Genomic DNA, 26851 nt, shown 5'->3' with positions numbered 1-26851 from the left:
CCAGGATTGTCAATCTCTCCTTATGTCACTCTGAAGCCCAGAGTTTCTGCTGAGTCAGTGTGAAGGGACAGAAACAGCTACAACCATGGTGGATAGATCGCTTTGTTTAGAATATCACCAGTTTCAATCCTCACTGGGATTTTTAAATTCTCAGCCATTTTGACTTTACAAATTACACCCATACCAAGAATGCTAGGCCACTGATTTAACACCACCCTTACTCTATACGTAATCTGCATACAATAATTTCATAGGCTGTATGAGGGAGACTGCATAGATAGTGGATCTCTTGGCCCAATAACCACAGTTCACTAGGTCCAATCGTCACTGGGATTCACAATCTCTTACTTTCCAATTTGTGGAGTTCTTGTCTATTTATTTTTTTAATTTATTTTTTTAAACACTCACGGCTTCATGACAGCAGGGACTTTCAGCTACAAGTATTTTAAACGGTTTCAATATTGCAAGTAGAAAAAAGTAGAAGAAAAACCCCCAAACCTTACCTTTCCAGACAGTTCTGCAGCATTTATATTTGGATCATATGGAATAGGATCTCCAATGTATGTACGAAATTTGACTGGAAACTCTCCATATATAGGAACGAGGGGTAATCGAAGACGTTCATATATCAACCTAAATAATCCTGTTTTTTAGTTTAAAAAAATATTAATTTGCATTTTGGGAGGCAGTAGATAAATTAACTTGTAAAGTAACCCAGGCCTCTGATCTCAGGTTCCCAAATGAACAACAGTATCTTTGAAGTGCTATTCCACCCTTGATCTTCACTTTGTAAAAATGGAAGCGTGTCAGCCAAAACAAGAATAACCACAACCCGCTCCTATGATGCCTGGAAGGGAGCTTTTTAGAGTTCTCTTCTGCAGTAGGTAATCCAGTGACTGACACTGAAAGGGCAAGGAGAGCTATTGAGATAGGTGGAAGTTCAGATTAGTAGATAGCCTCCTCAAAATCCTGTGGAGGGGGTTATGACTGGAGGGAAGAAAGGGTGCAGACAGGACAACAAACCCTCCCCTGAAATATCAACAGGAGAAAAGGAAACAGGCATCCCTAGGAGACCCTCCTCAACCAATTCCTGTCAGGGGGGGTGTCAAATATCTATTTTTAAAAATCTCCAAAACAACCCCCTACCAAACTAAAATGCACACGCACATACACCTACTTCTTCCCCCTTGCCCCCAAAATATGAGAAGGAGAGAATGAACCACATATGATAGATGTTAATCACATTGCTTAACACGCTACTGAAAGATGCTCAGATACTAGGGTAATAAGGGCAATATAAGAACCTATAGAAGACTAGAATTTAGAATAGAACTAGCTACCTGAATTTCAGGAATTTGGGGTCTGGAAGGAAGGGAAAGGAACTCTTCAATCAGAAGAGACCTGGGTGAGAGAGGAGAGTTGCACACACAAAAAACCTATTGCTTTGGTCCCCACCATGTGGAAGATCAAAGAGCCATCCTGCACTATAAAGTGTATATGGCATATTATATTTTGATTTTTAGGAGACAAAATCAGAGGCATCAGTCAGCATTAAGTGGCCTCCATCATATGCTTATTTATTTTACTTTTTTTTTAAAGCACTTATCTCAAGGTCACCAGAGTGGTGTCATCGCAAAGCTGTGACAGTACTAGACCTGTGACCTTAGACTAGAACTTAGTTTAACAGAGTGTAAAGGGATAAGAAAATCATCAGTGACTGGGTTATTAAGTTTTGTGTACAGAGCATATAAGACCTAAGAAAGTCCAAATGTAATGAAAGCAACAACTGGTAGACATAAAAGGACAAAATACACCAATAATAAGTTAACTAAATTTCTCTAAGATATCTACTAATCCTACTGCAAATAGCAGGAAAGATATTAGATGGAAACAACCCCAATTCTTCCTAGAATAGAAACAAACTCCCAAGGCACTAGAGATTGTAGCACTTCCAGGGATGGAGCTTTTTGCAAAAGCCAAGTTTGGTCTTGTACCTTTAGAATTACAGAGGGTAGCACCATGGCTTAGCTAGTGCCTTTCTAGTGAAAAGGAGCTCCTGGGTTTCATTCCCAGTGATACCTTCCTGAGCTGACCTCTTTCCTATGCTGGTAGCCTGGCTAAGTGGTCTAAGGCACTGGATGGAGGGTCCGGTCTCTTTGAGGGTGTGGGTTTGAATCCCACCTCTACCATATGCCATTTTTACAGGAGGTCAGAGTAGATGTTTATAATGGTCCCTTCTGGCCTATGAATCTTGAATACTGCATCGGTTAATGGTTGTATGTCTATTCTGTAGTGCATGGAGAACATGTGGGTACCTTGCACTTCTCCATTTGTTGCCCAGGCTCTCTTTGCCCAGAATTCTGTCCCTGATCATGACTGGAAGCAATGTCAGGAGGAAAGATTGCTTTTTGTCTGTAGTACTGTGAAACAGGAGAAGGAGCGGCTGTGGTTGAGGCAGAAGGTGCTACACAGATAGATGTGGCTACTCTAGTAATCCTCTGACTCAAGGCATATGGAGGAGCGTGGAGGAGAGGTGTGTCTAATGTAACCTGCACTAATGGCTCAGCAGAGACCCTGTCATCTAGCTGTCCTAGGAGCAGACTGTTTAGACTTCAAGTGTGTGTTTTGAAAAAAAATGAAGGGGGAGGGGTAAGTGAAAAGAGAGAGGCAGAACACGTATGTATTTTCACACATGTTTTCTGCCTGATTAGCAAATTAGATATGGATTAAAATTAAGTTGAACTGTTTAGATTTTTTCCCCACCTTTAAATAAATGTAGGCAGCATTAATTAGAGCTGGTCTACCTCCCAGCAGAGAACAGAAAACTCACAGTAGGCATAGCAGACATGTTAATATAGGAAAAAAGTATTATTCTAAAAACTTATTCTTCTACATGCAAATTCAGCAGCAGGTTCCTTTATCAAGACCTTTCACTATGCACAGAATAATGTAGGTCATCATCTGATCCAATGCTAGTGCCAATATTAAGATTTGACAATACTATTCCACCTCAAGTATCAGAAGGGTAGCCGTGTTAGTCTGGACCTGTAAAAAGCAACAGAGTCCTGTGGCACCTTTAAGACTACAAGATGTATTGGAGCATAAGCTTTCATGGGTGAATACCCGCTTCGTCAGACGCATCCAATACATCTGTTAGTCTTAAAGGTGCCACAGGACTCTCAATTCCACCTCAGTTTATACCACTAAAGCATAGTGACTTCTCTCCCCCACTCTGAGAAATAAGACTGTATGACAAATCTAAACACAGATTTTAAAGAGAGTATTTCTACTGAGGTAAGGAGATTGAACATATACAGAAAATTAAAAATAGAAAAATAGATATTTTATATCTTACTTATTCCTCCTAATGTCCTAATTCCTTCCCGAACATTTTGTGTGAACATAGGAATGATGGGCTATGAGAAAAAAAAAAAGATAAGAATTTAATGCAAATATGTGGAAGACTGTTTTACATAGTGTTTATTTGAAAACAAATGTGTAATTTATTTGATAAATACTTTTGGCAGACAGCTGATTTTTCAGTGAGCAACACAATGTTCTACAAGCTATTTTACCATAGTACTGAAAGGTCCAAATTGGAAGATACCACCTGCTAATGTAGAGTTAGTACAGTTAGTATATTTCAGTCGGTCAATCTTCTTAAAGTCAGGTATTGCTTTAGAGCCCCCACAGCACTCTGCAAGCATTTGCACATGTGTGACTTTACTCATCTGAGTAGCCTTCTGGACTTAAATAAGCAATTACACATGTGCAAGATTTGCAGGACTGGGATCGTAGGGTGCTTAATTAATATACGTGTAGGCAATGTTATTGTCTCAGACCTAAATGAAATTGGGTAAAGCACCATGGCTAGGGATATAAGGAATCATTTGCTGGGGCAAACTATGGGGAGTTATGTTAACATTTAACATATTCTGCTATCCATACATTGTTAATGTAGAAATTGACATAAGGCTGTCAAATTTACAAAAGCTTTTGGAGGCCCTTATTGTTATGGGTTATTTAATCTCAAATTGATCTATCTTATCATACACCCACATCATAAATACACACACGCACACCATTAGCTAGCATTTGTAGCCACATACGACTACTATACCTCTCATCATTACACCAGCATTTAGTTACATGAGCATATTTCTCACGTAAGACAAAATATTTTCATCTCACATTTCCCAAGAATTTAAACAAACATCTGTAACATCTTGTAGAACAGTTTAGTACTGTATGGAAGATGGAAGTCATTTAGCTAAGTCACACTAATAATTTTGAGCCACAGAAGCACTCAGATTTTGGTTACTGGATTCTTAGAGATTAAACAAATGCTAGGATAGTATATCACCAATAGTTTTTTAGCATTTTTAGAAAAGATACTCCAATACTACATACACTACCGTACTATTAAAAGTTTGTGACATGAGCTTGTGGAAAATGAAAGTTAGCTGAATTTCAATATCAGACAAAAAAGAAATTAAAAAATTATACAACTAAGCATGCATTAAGAAACAGGAGAGGAGATAGAATCATATAATTTAGTTACAAAAGTTAGGAAGAGAATATTTATGATACGTCTATAACTTATAAACATTTGCTTTACTGTGCTGAGAAAAATAACTTTAGCCCCAGAGAAAGACCTAAAAATCTAACCTTCTTTGCTTCTGTTCTGTGATCCTCCACACACACTCACCACTTTTGCATCAATGGCCACCTGAGCAAAGCCCGTACGATTACCCCATACAAGAACATAGGTTTCATCACTAAAGAGTGCTTCTCTAACTCCACCTGGCGAGATAGCCACCAAGTGGCCATTCTTCAGAGCTTTAACACATTCTTCCTTTGGTCCATGCATAACTCCAAACACATCAAGTAAAAGTTTAAAACCTGCAAGATGTAAAAAATAAGTTATCAACACAGAACATTTAAGATGTGTTACATAGCTATTGATTTCACACAGTTTCAAAACAAAATATATTGGTCAAGATTTTCAAAACAGTAGTGATTTGGGTTACCTAATTTGAGATACCTCTAAAGGGATCTGGTTTTCAGAAGGTATAGAGCACCCATTTTCTGAAAGTCAGCCCCTTTAGAGGCATTCCAAATGGGGCACCCCCCAAAAAATCACTTGTAGATTTTGAAAATCCTGGCCAATAAAATCTAAACTTTAAAGGATTGTTTTTAATGGCTCTGTACATCACACCTAATCAAATTAGGTGCTACCTCATAATCAGTAGTAACAACTTCAATCATAACAAACAAATCAAACCAACAAAAAAAACACAGAGATGCCTTTGGACAGGTTAATCAACTATGACGAAGAGATGATTTAACAGCAGCATGACCTCCTTTCCAAGCCATACTTTCCAAACGTGGTTTGATTCTGACCAAATCCACCAGTGCAATGGATGGGAATTGTTTAAAGCTCTTTCCTTCAATGGTCAAAGAGCATGTTGATATGGATGAAGAAAGAAAATAAAAAAAACCCTCAGCATTTTCAGTAACAGTAACTAAACATACTGACTAAATTTTTACCATGAAAGAAAAATATGGTGAGCCTAATTTTGTTCACATTAGATTCAAGTTGGTATCGGACATGTTTTATAAATTAAAATTACGCAACCCTTTCCTGTCTTGCATCATCCTTGAATTTCAATTATTTAAGTCAGACACTGGTCTAACCAGAAAGGCACACAACACCAGATGATATAAGTCAAACTTTACCACTCCCACACTAGCCTTGCAATGCAACCTTAACTCTGCCCCTTCTGGAGTGGACAATAGCCTCTGGAAAAAGTCTAGTAAGGGAGTGCAACGGTTAACAAGCTACCAAAGGAAGTGGTGGATTCTCCATCTCTTGAAGTCTTCAAATCAACACTGGATGCCTTTCTGGAAGTTATTAGCTTCAACACAGGAATAAGTGGATGAAGTTGTATTGCCTGTGTTGTACCGGAGTACAGACTAGATGATCTAATAATCCTTTCTGGCCCTAAAATCTGTCAATCTATAATAAATAGACTGAGGAAGGACTAATGGAATGCATCATTTTTGTGCTGCATTCCACAAATCAATTTACAGCATTTATCTGCATGAACTCCAGTTGCATTCACTGTGTTAGGTGTAGCTGTGTTGAATGGTGGAGAGATTAGCTAGAGCAGCTTGGCACTGTGATATGAAAAGTGGTGCATGCATACCTTAAGTGTCCAAGTATGCATCGTTTCAGCACAGAATTCTGTAGGTTGTGTCAGCAGAGGTGCGCAGGAGTGTTCTTGCTGTGTGGACTGCCCGGTGATCTATGTGACAGCAGTCTCTGGGGCTTAGCGAGGGACAAGGCAATGTCTCAGAAGGAATCCTCAAGGTAAGGAATCCTAAGGGTGGGGTGGTTAAATTTAGCAAGTCTAAGATGGTTTGTGTGAAACAGACTCGATGTTTAAGTGCAGATCATTCCTGTTAGCTAAGCCAGACCTAAACACGAGTTTTGTCTTAGCAAAAAGAAGCTGTTGGGCTTTGTTCTACAATGCCCATGTGCTCTGTTCTCAAAATGTTGTGTGTAAATGATAGAATGCTAGTGTATGTGTTATTGACATGCTGGGCCAGAGGGCAGAGTTAAGGTTATATTGCAGGAGTTGGGGGGGAGGGGATGTCATGTACCTTAACTTTGTATTTCCTGGTTTTCAGAAGTTTACGTTGAACCACTCTTCACATTCTGAAAGGGCACAAGGCACCACCAGGCAACCTTCACTCTGTGTCAATGAAGTTCTGGGGCATTTATATAATAGATTTCCTCATGTAGGCAGGATTACATTTCCAGTTGTTTATACTTGGAAGGAATATGCCTTAAAGAGGAGAAGGCTAGAAGCTACACATTCTGACAGACCAATGGAACAACTTACATTTTAGTTTAATAATGACTGTCAGAATTACAAAAGTTAGTTTAATTATTCATTTTTCAAATTGACAAGAACCTTTCAGTACTTTTATCTAGGGGTCAAATGGGGAAGGATAGGGGAGATGAAGTAGTGGTATTCTTCCAGGCTCTGCTCACAAAATAAACTTCACCCATGTGAGTTGCCAAAATGAATTGCCACTCACGGGAGATCGTGCAGATGTTCAAAACATGATCATGTGTGTTCTCTGGGCTCCTTGAGCTTAGCTCCCCTCGGTGGGGCTTGAATATGTCCATGGGCTCTGCTATGTACCTTGGGCTTAGCTCCTTTATTTTGTGGGGGGGAGGGGCGAGGGGGAACAGTTGGGAGTGGTAGAATTCACCAAAATGCAACATCACTCACAGAAAACTGCAGATTGGTGATTCCCTCTCTTTTCTTACATGAGAATGAAATAATTAACAATGACTACATTCAAATTATCAGCACTAGGCATCTTAGTTAACCTCCTCACTGAAATGAATGAGGCACTTCTCAGAGCTATTATTCCAGCCTCTTTGCAAATTTACATACCTATCTCGTCACTGACTACACAATTCATATTTTTGAGGGATTCCCCTACCCAACCATAACAACTAGCAACTTGCTTTTTTTTTTAAATGAAAGCTGAGACCATGTCCACACAAGGAGTGTTTACTGGTATGGGAATGCCAGTATACTATACTGGCAGCGCTCCTGTGGGTACAGCTATACTAGCAAAGCTGTGATTTATACTTGTACAGTAATTTCACAGGATGGAGGATAGCGATAATAATGCAGCTTATTCTTTTTAACTGACATAGCAAGACACTCCTAGTGCAGACCTGACCTAAACAAACTGAGTTATGAGTATAAGAGAAACACTATTTTTAGGCCATCTGATTTTATTTTTTAAATTCATTTTTTAAAAGAGTAAAACAAAGGAGCAACAATAGGAGGGCAGGGATTAAGAAATTGCATTATGATGGCTGGCCATATGGAATATTTGTCTAATTTTTATTTTTTTAAGAAGAAATTTTTCCTTCAGCCCCAGGCTTATCCTAATTTTGAAGTTTAAACTTGGGCAATGGATTTTCCTGGGTTTGATGAAAAAAAAAAATAAGACCGATTCTCTCCCCCTTCCCATGTAATAATATCAAGCACAGTCTAACTTTGAAAGTTCAAACTTTTTACATAGTTAGCCTTTGCTAAGGAGCACTGCGTTCTGAGTTCATAAAAAGGACTCTTTCAAAATGTAGTTTGAAGCAGTGAAAAAATAATTTAAGTCCACAAACGTGAACTCATACAGAAAGATTCTCAGCAGGAACTCAATAAGACTATGCTAATTTATACTAGATGAGAATCTGGCCCATAATATATGTATATGTGCAGCACACACATGAACACCAAATTGCCCATTTTCTCACAACTGTTAAGAGGCACACGTCAACCAAGATGGACTCCACTCAGTTGCCTAAGACTTTTTTTTTTTTTTTAATAAAAAAAACAATTGCAAATCTTAAAATTACATGCAAAAAAGCTGTTTATGAAAAATTAATGTATAAGTAAAATGAGAGGAAATGGAAGAGGCAAGGTTCCTACAGTACCATGAACTTAGCTATACTGCACATGTTGTTTTGTATTTATTTTTATAAATATGCAGTTTAATGTATTATTGTTCATTAAATCTAATCCGTACAATATACAGGATGGGCAGGGTGGCTGACTTAAGATTCTTTTATGTTAACTGAACAATTTTAAGGTCTGGTCTACACAGGGGGATGAGGGGGGAAATCGATCTAAGTTAAGCAACTTCAGCTACGTGAATAACGTAGCTGAAGTCGACATACTTAGATCTACTCACCGCGGTGTCTTCACTGAGGTGAGTCAACTGCTGATGCTCCCCCATCGACTCCACCTGCGCCTCTCGCTCCGGTGAAGTACCATAGTCGACGGGAGAGCACTTGGCAGTCGATTTATCGCGTCTAGACTAGACACGATAAATCGACCCCCGCTGGATCAATCGCTGCCCGTCACGGGTAATGTAGACAAGCCCTAACACTGCATGGCAGTTCTTTCCATTTAAGAACCAAAAACCTAAGTTCTTCAGAAAAGAACACTGCCTCATCCATTTAAATAATATTCTGAAATCTATGCACCTCAAACTATACTGAACTTTTTATTCAAACATTTATTCAATAGGACATCTCTGAAAAAAGTTGGGAAGGAAGGAAGAAGGGATATCTTATAGAAAATTCCACCATTTCCTCAAGGACAAGACAAAAGATGGCATCTGGGGGAATTTGTTCCTCATCAGCATTTAGGTAAATTTTAGGTTACTTTAATATAAAAAGTTAGTTTAATGAATTATCACAGGCTCCCATATTTACCCTCTTTAACTTTCTCTATACTAGTGCTCAGGAGGACCTTAACATATAGAATCATAGAATATCAGGGTTGGAAGGGACCTCAGGAGGTCATCTAGTCCAACCCCCTGCTCAAAGCAGGACCAATCCCCAGACAGATTTTTACCCCAGTTCCCTAAATGGCCCCCTCAAGGATTGAACTCACAACCCTGGGTTTAGCAGGCCAATGCTCAAACCACTGAGCTAACCTCCTTAGATATATTTATCTAAACCAATGTATCCCTACCTCAACCACCTCTAAGTCCTTCTGCCAAAGAGGCTCGATCCTACTTGTAGTTGTATTCTTGGGCTGAAGCCCAGTTACATTATGCATTCTTTTCAGGGAGAGGATATTAAAGACATTTTTATTGCCTCTGGCAACTTGAGGGGCATCCCTGCAGCTACTGAATGTCACTTCATACCCTTCCGCCCCAGTCAGTCAGTCACCCAAATCACTGACTGCATTATTAAATGGGAGGAGGCATGGAAGCTGCTGCTGTTGGTTAATCAAGATGGCTACTTAGTGCTATGATCTCCTCTGCTTTGCTTTCAGACTCAATGGGACAGATGAGGTAGGAGTGGTCACCAAACAATCCTATCCAATCCATACATGATATTTATAAACTGGGACAATTATGGCCTTGGGCTACTACAGACCAAAGAAAGTCCTGTCCAACAGACTGTTGGCAGATACGATCTGAATACTTGTGCTAATTAATGTGTGTCAGTAATATTATGGTATTATATCACTAAAAAAAGTGTCTCTACAATTAAATGCTCCAAGCTCACTATTTGCAATGAAAGACCCTTACCTGGTAATTTAAAGACGAAGTGATCAGCTACTGTATAGCACATTCTGTTCTTCAGTATAAAGAGTTTAGCCAAGAAGTAGAAATAGTCTATAGGAGTTGCGCCATGGTAAAAAACAACAAGCCCGGGTCCTTCTGGTATTTTTTCCAGACCATGAACCTCATAACCTGTTAGAAGTACAAGGTACAATGGAGTCAATGTTTTATACCACTCATACTCCAATATAACAACATCCTTGAGAAAAGTTAAAATGTTATAGAGCACGATGAACACAAGAGCTGCTGCACGATGACTTCAAAGATGACAAAAGCTGATTTCACAATTAACTATTTACTCTAAAAGAGTGAGAAGAATTTCACTAAACACAAAGTTTACAATAATACAAAAGCTACCTTACTATCTTGAACTATTATATCATTTTAACATATGTTTTCCCCATAAACATCTAGAACATTGCTGAAGTCTTACGAATCATTCATATCACTTATGTAATTGTGATTATTTAAAAGTAATTAAAACAAGGAACAGATGAGGGGAGGAGGATTGGTAGGTAAACCACAGTTTGAAACCGTGACAAATCAGTGATCAAGAACACTATCTTATGTAAATGGGGACAGGAAAAAGTTTTGACTTGACAATGTGCCCTTCAGTTTTTTCATTTGCAGGCCTTTTATATTTAAAAAAAAAAAAAAAAAAAAAAAAAAAAAAAAAAATCTCTTCTTAGGAAAAATGTATCTGCAGAACTAATGAGATAGTGGTGGCAGAGGAAAGTACAATTTTGGGACTTGTGCAGAAGTTTTAAACATGTTTATTTAAATGCTTTGTTGAAATTTGTTACACACACACACACACACACACACTCTGTCTCTCTATCTTGCCTTTCTTTTATTGGGTAGCCATTTCTAATGGTATTTTTCTGCCCATCCATGTTAAATGTGTAAAATGTTCAGCTGTAGTTTAGTTACATGCTTTCCTTTTATTTTTCTTGCTGCTTTTTTTGCTTTTCCATGCCTCCCACTCTCTTTGATTGTATCTAGACTCTTGCCTCATCTCTTGATTAGCTTTTCCTTTCAAAATTTGAGGAGCTGTAACATCACAGTAAAGAAATGATGATCTGGTTTCCTGGCACGCTGATCTTGTCTATTTGATGAAACGCTCTCAAAGTTAGAAAGAGGAAATGAAGTCACTTATCAAAGACTATAGTCCTCTAACTCCTTTATTCTACATACAAGTTTTAACTGTAAAAAGAGAAATCCTTTCTGCTGCTAGTCCCAATCCTAAAACCCATACAAATGCTAAGACAATAATGTTAGCAGTATTAGGCTAACGTCATATACAAATAACTTTATTACTTTCATGGTATTATAAGACTTCTTAGATGAATAGAGAAACAGTAGGAAAATTGTGCATCTTACTTAAGTGGAAAGAAAATTCTTTGTACAGTTGCATTTTGAAATAACTAAAGGTGTGCATAGGGGGGAGAGGTGTCAGAAAGGCCAGGGAGGATGACTTTACAGTAACTTCAGACTGTAGTTGAGGGTCGGGAGAGAGTTTTAGCTGTGCAGACAGAAGTGTCAAACCTTAGATATGGTATGAGGAAGAAACAGCAAGTGTCTCGGAGAATGAGAATTTTCTTTACAAAAAAAGCAACTACATATATATGCACATCTTTTTCTGCTCTTTGATATAGCTGATGGTTTTGGTCCAATATGCTTTAATAGATTTAAAGTTGCATTTTGGGCTCTGTAAGCTTTTTGATGCAGGCTTTGCACTATCTAGTTATCAATGCCTTAAAAACTCACTTCCCTTTGACTGAATGGCAGAGAACAAGTGCAGATGATTTTCAGGAAGGATTTTGTTCTTTATGTAAATTGCTCTTCAAACATCCTTTTTTGCTTTGGCTGGATCTAGACACAGTGGTTATGAAAAAAGGCTCAGAAATAGGTGATTTTCTTATGTATAAAGAGCAGATAATTTCTTAGAATTTCTTTATATTTATAGTAGGAGTAGTAAAGGGGTCATGGATTTAGACCATAGTTTTGACATTCCCCTAGCAGAATTGATAGCTGCCAAAAATACTTCTTTAATTGAAAAAAACAGGTGACTTATGACTTCTGAATGGTTAGGGCTCCAAGGTCAAGTTAAGGTAATGGGTGGGAAAAGTGAATTAGATTGAAGTTAAGTGCTGATTTTAAGAATCTCTTGACATGAGGCTTAAAAGAGACATGACATGTTCTGTCTAAATATATTGTACTAACAAATGCTGAGTGGTTAACTTTCAGGGAAATGGCAGTTAGCCTCAATGATAATACAAAGAGAAGGAAGCATTTAATTTTGATCCAATATGTTTATTTGATCATCAGTGCTGGGATTTTATACATCATGTACTCCTGAGGGCATTCTGCGCCAAAATATTAAAAATTCTGCGCACAATATTTTAAAATTCTGCAAGTTTTATTTGTCAATAAATAAATGCAGAGGCTCCAGCATGGTATTGGGGTGCACAGGCCACTGGCTGCACAAAGGTGGGAGATCATCCTGCAGCATAAGAACATAAGAATGGCCGTACCGGGTCAGACCAAAGGTCCATCTAGCCCAGTATCCTGTCTACCGACAGTGGCCAATGCCAGGTGCCCCAGAAGGAGTGGACCTAACAGGCAATGATCAAGTGATCTCTCTCCTGCCATCCATCTCCATCCTCTGACAAACAGAGGCTAGGGACACCATTCCTTACCCATCCTGGCTAATAGCCATTAATGGACTTAACCACCATGAATTTATCCAGTTCTCTTTTAAATGCTGTTATAGTCCTAGCCTTCACAACCTCCTCAGGTAAGGAGTTCCACAAGTTGACTGTGCGCTGCTTGAAGAAGAACTTCCTTGTATTTGTTTTAAACCTGCTGCCTATTAATTTCATTTGGTGACCCCTAGTTCTTGTATTATGGGAAGAAGTAAATAACTTTTCCTTATCCACTTTCTCCACATCACTCATGATTTTATATACCTCTATCATATCCCCCCATAGTCTCCTCTTTTCCAAGCTGAAGAGTCCTAGGCTCTTTAATCTCTCCTCATATGGGACCCGTTCCAAACCCCTAATCATTTTAGTTGCCCTTTTCTGAACCTTTTCTAGTGCCAGTATATCTTTTTTGAGATGAGGAGACCATATCTGTACGCAGTATTCGAGATGTGAGCATACCATCGATTTATATAAGGGCAATAATATATTCTCAGTCTTATTCTCTTTCCCCTTTTTAATGATTCCTAACATCCTGTTTGCTTTTTTGACTGCCTCTGCACACTGCGTGGACATCTTCAGAGAACTATCCACGATGACTCCAAGATCTTTTTCCTGACTTGTAGCTAAATTAGCCCCCATCATATTGTATGTATAGTTGGGGTTATTTTTTCCAATGTGCATTACTTTACATTTATCCACATTACATTTCATTTGCCATTTTGTTGCCCAATCACTTAGTTTTGTGAGATCTTTTTGAAGTTCTTCACAGTCTGCTTTGGTCTTAAATATCTTGAGCAGTTTAGTATCATCTGCAAACTTTGCCACCTCACTGTTTACCCCTTTCTCCAGATAATTTATGAATAAGTTGAATAGGATTGGTCCGAGGACTAACCCTTGGGGAACACCACTCGTTACCCCTCTCCATTCTGAGAATTTACTATTAATTCCTATCCTTTGTTCCCAGACTTTTAACCAGTTCTCAATCCATGAAAGGACCTTCCCTTTTATCCCATGGCAGCTTAATTTACGTAAGAGCCTTTGGTGAGGGACCTTGTCAAAGGCTTTCTGGAAATCTAAGTACACTATGTCCACTGGATCCCCCTTGTCCACATGTTTGTTGACCCCTTCAAAGAACTCTAATAGATTAGTAAGACACGATTTCCCTTTACAGAAACCATGTTGACTATTGCTCAACAGTTTATGTTTTTCTATGTGTCGGACAATTTTATTCTTAACTATTGTTTCGACTAATTTGCCCGGTACCGACGTTAGACTTACCGGTCTGTAATTGCCGGGATCACCTCTAGAGCCCTTTTTAAATATTGGCTTTTCTTATTACATTCTTGCAATTAATTTGGCAGCGTTTATGCCCCTTTCTATTTGCCTCACTAGGATTTAACTTCCACTTTTTAAAGGAAGCCTTTTTCTCTCTCACTGCTTCTTTTACATGGTTAAGCCAAGCCACGGTGGCTCTTTTTTAGTTCTTTTACTGTGTTTCTTAATTTGGGGTATACATTGAAGTTGGGCCTCTATTATGGTGTCTTTAAAAAGCGCCCATGCAGCTTGCAGGGATTTCACTTTAGTCACTGTACTTTTTAACTTCTGTTTAACTAACCCCCTCATTTTTGCATAGTTCCCCCTTTTGAAATTAAATGCCACAGTGTTGGGCTGTTGAGATGTTCTTCCCACCACAGGGATGTTGAATGCTATTGTATTATGGTCACTATTTCCAAGCGGTCCTGTTATAGTTACCTCTTGGACCAGCTCCTGCGCTCCACTCAGGACTAAATCTAGAGTTGCCTCTCCCCTTGTGGGTTCCCGTACCAGCTGCTCCATGAAGCAGTCATTTAAAGTATCGAGAAATTTTATCTCTGCAGTTCGTCCTGAAGTGAAATGTTCCCCGTCAATATGGGGATAATTGAAATCCCCCACTATTATTGGGTTCTTAATTTTGATAGCCTCTCTAATTTCCCTTAGCATTTCATCATCACTATCACTGTCCTGGTCAGGTGGTCTATAATAGATCCCTACTGTTATATTCTTTTTAGAGCATGAAATTTCTATCCATAGAGATTCTATGGAACATGTGGATTCACTTAAGATTTTTACTTCATTTGATTCTACATTTTCTTTCACATATAGTGCCACTCCCCCCCCCCACGCACGACCTGTTCTGTCCTTCCGATATATTTTGTACCCCAGAATGATTGTGTCCCATTGATTGCTCTCAGTCCACCAGGTTTCTGTGATGCCTATTAAATCAATATCTTCCTTTATCACAAGGCACTCTAGTTCACCCATCTTATTATTTAGACTTCTAGCATTTGTGTACAAGCACTTTAAAAACTTGTCACTGTTTATTTGTCTGCCCTTTTCTGATGTATCAGATTCTTTTTTATGTGAATGTTTATCATCTGATCTGCCCCTTACATTATCCTCCTCCATCCTCTGCTCCTGACTATAACCTGGAGATTCTCTATCAATAGACTCTCCCCTAAGAGAAGTCTCTGTCCAATCCACATGCTCCTCTGCACCAGTCGGCTTTCCCCCATCTCCTAGTTTAAAAACTGCTCTACAACCTTTTTAATGTTTAGTGCCAGCAGTCTGGTTCCACTTTGGTTTAGGTGGAGCCCATCTCTCCTGTATAGGCTCCCCCCATCCCAAAAGTTTCCCCAGTTCCTAATGAATGTAAACCCCTCCTCTCTACACCATCGTCTCATCCACGCATTGAGACTCTGAAGCTCTGCCTGCCTACCTGGCCCTGCGCGTGGAACTAGGAGCATTTCTGAGAATGCCACCATAGAGGTCCTGGATTTCAGTCTCTTTCCTAGCAGCCTAAATTTGGCCTCCAGGACATCTCTCCTACCCTTCCCTAGGTCATTGGTACCTACATGTACCACGACCACCGGCTCCTCACCAGCACTACACATAATTCTGTCTAGATGCCTCGAGAGATCCGCAACCTTCGCACCAGGCAGGCAAGTCACCATGCGGTTCTCCCGGTCATCACAAATCCAGCTATCTACGTTTCTAATGATCGAATCTCCCATTACTAACACCTGCCTTTTCCTAGCAACTGGAGTTCCCTCCCCCAGAGAGGTAACCTCAGTGCGAGAGGCAACCCCTGCACCATCTGGAAGGAGGGTTCCAACTATAGGAAGGTTTCCCTCTGCTCCCATTGACTGTTCTGCTTCCCTGGGCCTTTCATCCTCCTCAACAGTGCAGGGGCTGTCTGACTGGAGGTGGGACAATTCTACAGTGTCCCGGAAAGCCTCATCAACATACCTCTCTGCCTCTCTTAGCTCCTCCAGTTCTGCTACCCTGGCCTCCAAAGTCCGTACGTGTTCTCTGAGGGCCAGGAGCTCCTTGCACCGAATGCACACATACGCCACCCGCCCACAGGGCAGGTAATCATACATGCTGCACTCAGTGCAATAAACTGGATAGCCCCCACTCTGCAGCTGGGCTTCTGCCTGCATTGTCTCCTAGTTAATGAAAGGGTTGTTTAAGCAAGAAGTTTTGAATGTAGTTTGGTTTATAGGTTTTAAGGGGAATAAAGGGAAACCGGCAAGGGACCCCGCTCCCTTTCCACTCCCCAACTACCTTGCGAAACTCCCTGTTAGCAGCCCCTGTTTGCAAAAGCTCCCTGGTCGCTTGTGCGCTGCTTTATAAAGCCCTGGCCTGTGTGAATGCCCGCCCACTGATTAAGGCTCAGCCAATTACCAGAGGCTTCTAGCTTTCAGACCTTCCTTTGAAGCTCACAGCTTCCAACTGCCAGCCACAGCACACGGTCCTTCAAACAACCAACCAACCAACCAGACTGACAAACACAAGCTCAGCACACAGCAAGTAACCCCCAAACACAAACAAACACACACTACACACTAACAAATACACACTACAGACAGCCCCCCCAACCCTCCACCCCCGGGACACAGACTCAGTGGTGAGGCTGCACCTAACCCTGACACAGCACAAGGCCTGGGCCAGAAACACCCTGACATGCCAAACCCGCAAAAAAAAAACGCAGAAATTGGGTTTGTTTTTGGCTTAATTGGCTTATGAGTTGTTTGTTAGCTAGTTTTTGGCTTGTAGCTTGTTTGGCTTGCAGCTTGTTGCTTCTTTTTTTTAAAATCAGCTCCGGCAAGCAGGGGCAAGGGGGAGGAGAGAGTCAAGGGTGCACAATGGGCCCCCCACAGTCCCAGACTGTACGATGGGGGGGGGGGAAATCTAGTCACATAGGGTGTTGGGGTTCTTAGGAATTGGCTTGTTTTGGCCCTGTACCACCCACAACCCCGCCTCTAGCCCCGCCCACTAGGCAGGCACCAGGCTCACCAGCAGCTGTCCCTGGTCACGCTCGTGTGTTCAAGAGGTGCGCACAGCCCTGGACAGGAGACGCACACTGCTGCATGGAAACACTCAATACCATGGCTCTCCTTGTCTCCAGCAGTGCTGTTTTAGAAGAGGTGGTCTGGTCTCTACTGCCACTCATCAGACAGTACTGACACTCTGAGCCTGTGCCCCTCGGGTCTATAGGCGCAGTGCCAGTACCTGCGGAACCAAATGCCTCATGGGTACTGCACCGCAGCTCTGCTGGTACCAAAGTGGCTGACTTTGCCGGGGATCTCTTTTTCCCAGTCAACTGTTTGGTCTGGGGACTTGTAGTCCTCTTTTTTGTGCTTTTGTGAGAGGAATCTGTAGATTTCCTCTTTGGCGCTACCAGAGTTTGATGTCTCATGGATATTGATGGGGATTGTTGCTCTGGGGGAGTCCCAGGACCAGGAGTCGGAGGCTGGTCTCAGAGAGATCTCTATCATCGGAAGTCTGAGTGTTAATTCACAGCTCTTTCTTGTACCTTCTGTCAAAAATTGAAGTCAAGGACATTTCTGATATATGGGATTCTCCTAAGCAGCAAATGGCCATCGCTGACCAGAATCGCCTCTCTGTAGGAGAGACAGCGTTTAAACCTAGGAGAGCCAGGAATGCCCCTTCTTGGGGTTCCTTCCCCACAAGGGGAGAAGATAACAAAAATCAAAAAGGACAGGGAGATAACTGTTTTTGAAGCTAGAACAAACAAAAACAAAAGTTTGTTTTTTAGTATATATTTTAAAAGGAGAAGGGAGCAGTAAACATCTAAACAACAGAAACTCTAGTAGCTACTCTATAAACTAAAACAAGGTTGAGAACTAATCATCTATCAGACTCTGCTCATGCTTCATCTCAGGCCAAGGATGGTTGAGAAGGAACTGAGGGCGGTTCACCCACGCAGCGCTAGATAGCCTTGAGGTAGGGCATGAGACAGAGAAAGCACATGTGTGGGCCAAATGGACACTGCTACCTAAAATCTCCGATTTGAGGCACATGGACATGGATGCACCTAGAGCATCCATGTCCTAGCACCTAGAGTGGAGCACTACTCAAAGAACTAATCCTTACAAAAACCAAGGAAAAAAACCCCACCCTCAGTTACAGGTTTGGGCATCTGCATCCTGAGTTAGGCACCACCTGGGCCACGAGCTATTATTCAAATTCAGAGAGTGCCTGTTTATTACATACAATATTAGAGGTACTTACTAGTCTGATGTCAGTTTTAGATTTAACAGGGCAGGGGAGCGAATGATATCTCCATTGGCACAAATGCTTTCTGTTTTCTCGAAGACAAATACAGCTGTTTAAACTGCTACAGGTTGGTACGGGCCAGTTACAGCAAAGGCTGTCTGAGGCTGCAGAAAAATTATCTGTAGTGATTGAAGTAACAGTTTTCTTTTGTTTGAGTGCTCACTGAAATTCTTAGTTCCCCTCCTCGCCTGGAAGGAAATCACTAGTCCATTTGTACATTCTCTAAAGAATATAAGGCCTCTCTGTCAGCAGTAAGAAACATTAGCTGTAAGAAAAAGCTGGGCATGGCAGAAAGGGAAGAAGGGTAGAGAAGCTGCTAGGTTCTTTGCTGAAATGGCAATCTTAAGGACTGAAGAGGACACAGAGTTACACCCAAATATGGATGGAAACCTGTCTGGCATAATCAATGCAACCAGGGTATGGTACTGCCTTGCAGCGGGGGTGGAGGGTCAATCCTTCCTCCAAATATGGTTTAAGGGTGGGAGATTTGGAGACAGTCAAGCAGAGCAAACTGAGGTGCTGCTTAGGCTCTTAATTTTATCCTCTGTCTTGTCAATCATTAGACACACAAGGTGGCCTGAAGAAGAGCTCTGTGTAAGCTCAAAAGCTTGTCTCTCTCACCAACAGAAGTTGGTCCAATAAAAGATATTACCTCACCCACCTTCTGTCTCTAATATCCTGGGACCAACATGGCTACAACACAGCACATTGTCAATCACGAGCACACGTTTATTTTCTGAGCAAATAAGAGAGTTACATGAAATTTGCAAACAAATACGAAAAAGAAGGCTGATATGCCTAAGTCATTAAACTACAGCGATAATAGTTTCAGCACTTACAAAACAATCAGATCTTGCTTACCGTGCCATATTCTTGCATGTCCATCCCATAAAGTTGCCACCATTTGCCTTGCACCATTCCAGATATCATGGGAATAAGCCTCTTTTAGTTCATTCTTCCTCTTATAAACATAAAGTAAAATAATGGAAATGTAGAGGAGGAGGAGGATAAGTCCAGGAAGTATAAAAACTATTATGAGTGGAGTAAACACCCATAAAAGGTAGGCCACATAATTCAGATAGTCCTCAAGGTACTCCACACCAGTCCATTCTTCCAATATGTAAATCAGGCAGCATAAGTAGCTCATAGGTACCTGCCCTGAAGTACAGGATTCATTTCTATGTATCATCTCCTATTTAAAAGAGAACAAAACAAGTCAAACTGTCTCCAGGTCATAGAAGGTTCTTAATCTAGGGCAGGAATAAAAAGTGTTATCGTATCAGACAAAATAAAAACTTTTAAAAATTTCATTTAAATGATATTCATAATATCCTCCAATTGTCCTCATGGAAAGCAGAATGGATATATGATTAGGATGACAGCCATGTAAAATTTCATGTAACATAGCACAAAAGAATTAATAAAGCAAATGAAAGCTAAGAGTTGAAATTTGCTGGCATAACATTGCACCCAGCGTGGACAGAGGTTGTAACAAAACTGACACAGTGGCAAGAATTTAAAAAGGGACACTCATTTTCAGTTATTCGAAATAGTCTTTTTTTTAAAAAATCCACAATTTATGTAGTATGTTAATTGTTTTAATTCCTTTTTTTGAAGAGAATTTTATTTCTCTGTTAACGTTTGTAAAGGGTCTTTTCAACAAGAAAACTAAACTATTTGACTATTCAACAGAAACAATTAAACTGACTATACACAAAGTGCAGTAAAATGAACAAAAAAAGAAATTTCTTAATTTCTTTCAAACTACCCAAATGCCTACATTGAAGCTCACAAGTAATCCACTAACCACAGTTGCAGCAGTATGACACAGGACTGAAAAGTGTCTCAAACAGGCAGGTGCCAAGTCATTTAGGAACCATTAAGTCCACCTGGAAACCTACAGATAGACAATACCAAGTCACAAAGAACAGTTTGCGAGAAACTCCACCCAACAACTGAGCTCTGCTTTAAAGTTAGATTCCCAGTTGATTTATGGCATAGCCCCATGTAGAATGCATTGCATACTATAACTCTGATGTTACAAAAGCAGGAATAATGGTAACAATGTGCATGCATCAGAAAGAACTGGTTGCAACCTCATAGCCAAATACAGATGGAAATAAAAAGACATCCTTGTCAGAGCTTCTATAGTTATACAGAACTGGAGATCCAACAGTAACCCCAGTCTGCCAACTTGAGTAACAAATGGCAGATACACACCCTAAATTAAAGGGGGAAATATTTTCATATCTTTCAGTTGCTTCCCCCATCCTACACCATTGCTTTAATGTTAACTGGACAGAGCCTCAGCTGGCAATCCATCATCTACACCACATAAAAGATTTCAAAAATCGGTTAAGGACAAGCAAGGTCATATGAAACTGAGGCAGAGAGGATGAGACGATATTGTCAGCATACTTAAGACATCGCTACTCATGTCTGCATACAAATCTTCCTACCAGCCCCATATAAACTATAAACAAAACTGGGGAGGGGGGGGCATGATGGAACCCTGTGGAAACACGAGAGAATTCTGGGGCAGAAGAGCATTTGCCCCAAACTAGCCACTGGGATCTCTCCAAGAAATAGGAACAAAGGCCTGGATCTACAAAGATACTTTGGTGTTGCAACTCTCAGCACTGTAAAACCTAACTTTTTGTTGCCTAGGGAAAAAAAGTCATGGGAACAGCAAGATCCACAGAACCTGAGTTAAGTGCCTTCGCTCCCTATACAATAAATGGGGAAAGATAGGCACCTTAGAATGCAATATACAAAACCCAGCATGCTAGGCAGGGAGTCGCCTAAGGTAGCCATTGGGAGATGCCAGTGAGAGCAGTGTGTCCTAAGCCCCTGCCCCTCTCACAGAGATATGCACCTATATCTGATCTACAGAGAGGTGCCTATCTGTTTGTGATCCATGAACTGGAGGAAGATAGGTGCACTGGGCCTGGTCTAATAGATGTGCTCAGAGACTGCCTAACTTCACAGAAACCCCCCCACCTAGGGAGATGTGGAACCACCTCAATTAGATCTTTTAGCCCAGTGATTAGGGTACTCACCTGGGATGTGGGTACTCACCTGGGATGTGGGAGCCACTGGTTCAATTCTCGCCTCCCCACCTGAGGAGAAGGGATTTGACAAGGGATCTGATACATTTCAGGTGAGAGCTCTAACTGCTGAGCTCTAGAATGATTCTCATTCTCTCTGGCCTAATATTGAACTAAAAAGTGCAACTTCAATAGGAGAGATTGAGGGAGACACACATCAGAATATCCCATAGTCCAGTGTTTAGAGCACTCACCTGACAGGCGGCAGCTCTCTGTTCAAATCCCCTCTCAATAGGCAGAAGAGGGGAATTGAACGGGTAGTCTCCCACATCCCAGGTGTGTACCCTAAACACTAGGCTAGAGGTTGTAAGGGAGGTCCTCCTCCTCTTCAATCGTCCAGCTGATGTGTGTGGAGCCAGGTGACCTCTGAGCATGCCTACTGGATCAGACCCAGCACATGAGTTAGGTACAGGAACATCTATCTTCCCCTGGTTCATGGATTGCTTGGGGGCACAGGCAAGAGACAAGTGCCTGGGCACCTACCGCGAGACAGCAGTGGACATGTTCAGATGCAAGGAACTTTTATCACGAAAACTTAAGCAATGAATGAGTTTACAGCACTATCTGGGGACTTTGCAGAGAGTGTAAACAAGAGTTTCATTCACTTTGCATTCACAACATTGGTTCTCTCACTACTAAGCAATTGAGGGTCCTGTGGCACCTTTAAGACTAACAGAAGTATTGGGAGCATAAGCTTTCGTGGGTAAGAACCTCACTTCTTCAGATGCAAGTAATGGAAATCTCCAGAGGCAGGTATAAATCAGTATGGAGATAACGAGGTTAGTTCAATCAGGGAGGGTGAGGTGCTCTGCTAGCAGTTGAGGTGTGAACACCAAGGGAGGAGAAACTGCTTCTGTAGTTGGATAGCCATTCACAGTCTTTGTTTAATCCTGATCTGATGGTGTCAAATTTGCAAATGAACTGGAGCTCAGCAGTTTCTCTTTGGAGTCTGGTCCTGAAGTTTTTTTGCTGTAATATGGCTACCTTTACATCTGCTATTGTGTGGCCAGGGAGGTTGAAGTGTTCTCCTACAGGTTTTTGTATATTGCCATTCCTGATATCTGATTTGTGTCCATTTATCCTCTTGCGTAGTGACTGTCCAGTTTGGCCAATGTACATAGCAGAGGATAAAGTCACAGAGCTCAGCAATAAGTTGTGCTGTGTCATCTTCCGTGACACCACAGATTTCCTGAGAAAACTACAATGCATTGGTGACCTCCCAGAAAACACCATCCTAGCCACCATGGATGTAGAGGCTCTCTACACAAACATCCCACACACAGATGGAATACAAGCTGTCAGGAACAGTATCCCTGATGATGACACAGCACAACTTATTGCTGAGCTCTGTGACTTTATCCTCACGCACAATTATTTCAAATTTGGTGACAATATATACCTCCAGACCAGTGGCACCGCTATGGGCACCCGCATGGCCCCACAATTTGTCAACATTTTTATGGCTGACCTGGAACAACGCTTCCTCAGCTCTCGTCCACTCACGCCCCTTCTCTACCTACGCTACATTGATGACATCTTCATCATCTGGACCCATGGGAAGGAGACCCTGGAAGAATTCCACCATGATTTCAACAGCTTCCACCCCACCATCAACCTCAGCCTGGACCAATCTACACGGGAGGTCCACTTCCTAGACACCACCGTACAAATAAGTGATGGCCACGTTAACACCACCCTATACCGAAAACCCACCGACCGCTATGCCTACCTTCATGCCTCCAGCTTCCACCCCAGACACACCACACGATCCATCGTCTACAGCCAAGCACTGAGGTACAATCGCATCTGCTCCAACCCCTCAGACAGAGACCAACACCTACAAGATCTTCACCAAGCATTTTCAAAACTACGATACCCACACAAGGAAATAAAGAACCAAATCAACAAAGCCAGACGTGTACCCAGAAGCCTCCTGCTACAAGACAGGCCCCAAAAAGAAACCAACAGAACTCCACTGGCCATCACCTACAGTCCTCAGCTTAAACCTCTCCAACGCATCATCAGTGATCTACAACCCATCCTGGACAATAATCCCTCACTTTCACAGACCTTGGGAGGCAGGCCAGTCCTCGCCCACAGACAACCCGCCAACCTTAAGCATATTCTCACCAGCAACCACGCACCGCACCATAACAACTCTAACTCAGGAACCAACCCATGCAACAAACCTCGATGCCAACTTTGCCCACATATCTACACCAGCAACACCATCACAGGACCTAACCAGATCAGCTACAACATCACCGGCTCATTCACCTGCATGTCCACCAATGTTATATATGCCATCATATGCCAGCAATGCCCCTCTGCTATGTACATTGGCCAAACTGGACAGTCACTACGCAAGAGGATAAATGGACACAAATCAGATATCAGGAATGGCACTATACAAAAACCTGTAGGAGAACACTTCAACCTCCCTGGCCACACAATAGCAGATGTAAAGGTAGCCATATTACAGCAAAAAAACTTCAGGACCAGACTCCAAAGAGAAACTGCTGAGCTCCAGTTCATTTGCAAATTTGACACCATCAGATCAGGATTAAACAAAGACTGTGAATGGCTAGCCAACTACAGAAGCAGTTTCTCCTCCCTTGGTGTTCACACCTCAACTGCTAGCAGAGCACCTCACCCTCCCTGATTGAACTAACCTCGTTATCTCCATACTGATTTATACCTGCCTCTGGAGATTTCCATTACTTGCATCTGAAGAAGTGAGGTTCTTACCCACGAAAGCTTATGCTCCCAATACTTCTGTTAGTCTTAAAGGTGCCACAGGACCCTCTGTTGCTTTTTACAGATTCAGACTAACACGGCTACCCCTCTGATACTAAGCAATTGTTATTCTCTTGCTGCTGAGCAGGACAAAGACTCCATACATACTCTTCAGTGCATCTGCTTCAGAATAATATAGTGAGTATTAGCAGGACACTACCAGATACTGCAAATACTAATTTAGGCTAAATACTTTCTGAGCCTGGAGTTAGATATTATAACATCATCAACTACTTATGGAGAAATCTCATTAAGAATAGTTTTTAAGTGTAATCTTAACTTTGAATTTTCTAAACAGTAAGACCAATTCTTCTGGGCACAACACACACACACACACTTTTCCAGAAAAATCCTATCATAGTAGAGACATGACAACTTTCAGGCAGATTGATTAAGTTATCAGAGTTTCAGGGGTGGAGTAGGAGCAAAAAAAACCAAACAAAAAAGCAGCCACCATGAAAAAAAAAGAAGAAGACAGATTTCATCTTTAGCTATGATATTGCTACCATGTCTCCACCAAAGAGACTTAAAAAAAACAAACAAACAAACAAAACTCATGTTACCATATCTTCTCCATCCCCTCACTCCATGGTATATCTGTCTTTCTCTGAAACTAACATCTTCCCCCGAGATCAGTGGTCACCAACCAGTAGATTGTGATCGACTGGTCCATCATGGAGCCTCTGACAGTTGATCTCAGTCTCAGTCCCCCATTTAATTTTCCTTTTTTCAAGCTAAAGTTAGGCAAAAAATAAAGTGGCATGCATGATCGCATCAGACCGGACCCTTTTAAACTAATCATGTTGTTAGCTAGGCATGATGATGTGGAAGTAGAGAACTGTGTTTTTCTCCGACAATGAGTTGACCCCCTCAACGTGGCAGGTTATAAATTTGAAACAGCTTCGTAACTATATTTAAAACAGCACTTATTATTGGTTGCAAGTGCAGAATTGAAAAAAGAAAAAAGCTCACAAACCCAGCAGGTTGTTTTCTGTTATCCAGGAGAATATTCTCAGGCCCTTCCGCAACTTCATTTTTGTGAGAAAGCCTGATTAAAGAAAGTCTTGTTTTTCACTCTAACCAGTCTAGGATCTGTCTTGACCATGAATGTCAGAGTTCCAAAGCCCAGAGCATTCCACTGAGAATGCTCTACATCCCATCCTAAAAACAATCTGTGGTCGCCATAGCAAACTCAAAGGTCGCAGAGTGCCAGCTACCTCTGACCAGGTTGCAACAATGAGTCCAAACTGACCTTGAGATGATACACCTTGATTATTTGTGGGCAAGTTTCCTTGACAGAGCTAGTATGTCCTTGAAGTGCTTTCCACTTCTAACTAGCATCATCTGTGTATTTCCCACATTTAACCTCAGACAGATGTTTTTCATTCAGATTCCAATTTCCTTCATATAGTGGAATAGTTTGAAGAGCTCATTGTCTGCATTGGATGAGAAAGATACACATAGCTGTGTCTCATCTGCACAATAATGGTGTTGCACATTGTCTTCTTACAATCTTCCTAAATTACTTTAATTGATGTTGAATAAGATTGGTAACAAGATTAAGGTTAGGATTAAGATTTCCTCTTTGGAGAGGAGAAACAACAGATGCTCCTCACAAATCTCCAGAATCGGTCTAAGAGAAGTTAGCTAAAACAGCTTAATGTGTTCATAGCAACACCTGCAAAGAGCAGCATTTTGCTGTCTATGTCGTCAGCTGCATCTGTTATTTCAAGCAAAATTAGCATGGCCATGGGGGAAAAAATCCATCAGTGCAACTAGTGCCATCCCAGCACAAGGAAAAATCTATGGCCACCAGAGTTAAGGACAAAAAGGAGTTGTATTTGTTCACATATTTTTTATTATCAAGTCATTTTTTCTTTTAAAAATCAAAAGCAGGCTTTTCATGAGAGCGCGATCCAAGACTGTTGCTGGGTGCATTACACCCGTTGATTTCGGTACGGGTCACAGGCCCAGGCTCGCAGCACCAGGGAACATGACACATTTAGGGCTTCTTTACACATACAAAGAAGTTAAGGGGGGGGGGGGGAGGGAAATCCCACCTCACCGCTCCCTTGTGTGCAGAGGAGGAGGGTCGGGGTCAATAGTGCCTCAGTGGGGAGCAGCCGATGATGACCCTCCACATGTCTCTCTCCCAACCCGGAGAGAAGACGTGCCCCGGGCCCTGCCAAGGGACCTAGGTGGCTGGGCTCCCTCCAAGCCGCGGCCGTTCCGGGGCTGGCTGCAGCCGGCAGAGGGTGAAAAGGACGGGACACGCCAGCCTGGGGGCCGCGCCCCGCTGCTCGGGGAGGCGGCAGGGGCAGCTGCCGCACAGCCTGGCGAAGAGGGGGATGAGCCCCCACATCGCGCTGCGGCAGCGGCTCCCCCTGGAGAGACCCAACGACGGCCCCGCCAGCCGCCCCACCCGCACACGGGGGACGCGGGCGCCTCCTCACCTCG

The 26851-nt window shown here is 41.7% G+C and overlaps 1 protein-coding gene across 1 annotated transcript in view; it reads right to left on the bottom strand.

The window, feature by feature from the left end:
- The window catches only part of LOC135873621 (DGAT1/2-independent enzyme synthesizing storage lipids-like), a 30427-nt gene extending 4715 nt beyond the window's left edge, over window positions 1–25712 (bottom strand). Inside the window, exons 1-6 of the mRNA XM_065398257.1 lie at window positions 25647–25712; window positions 19353–19683; window positions 10135–10299; window positions 4709–4902; window positions 3356–3416; window positions 504–643 (exon numbers count right to left, since the gene is read on the bottom strand). Coding sequence (XP_065254329.1) covers window positions 504–643; window positions 3356–3416; window positions 4709–4902; window positions 10135–10299; window positions 19353–19680 — 888 coding nt within the window. The 5' untranslated portion in view covers window positions 19681–19683; window positions 25647–25712. The remainder of the gene's footprint in view (window positions 1–503; window positions 644–3355; window positions 3417–4708; window positions 4903–10134; window positions 10300–19352; window positions 19684–25646) is intronic.
- Between the last annotated feature and the right edge of the window lie 1139 nt (window positions 25713–26851).

This window comes from Emys orbicularis, chromosome 2 (assembly GCF_028017835.1).
Source record: "Emys orbicularis isolate rEmyOrb1 chromosome 2, rEmyOrb1.hap1, whole genome shotgun sequence".
Lineage (NCBI taxonomy): Eukaryota > Metazoa > Chordata > Testudines > Emydidae > Emys > Emys orbicularis.
The sequence above is the reverse complement of the archived record's forward strand: the minus strand, read 5'-3'. Positions and strand labels throughout refer to the sequence as shown.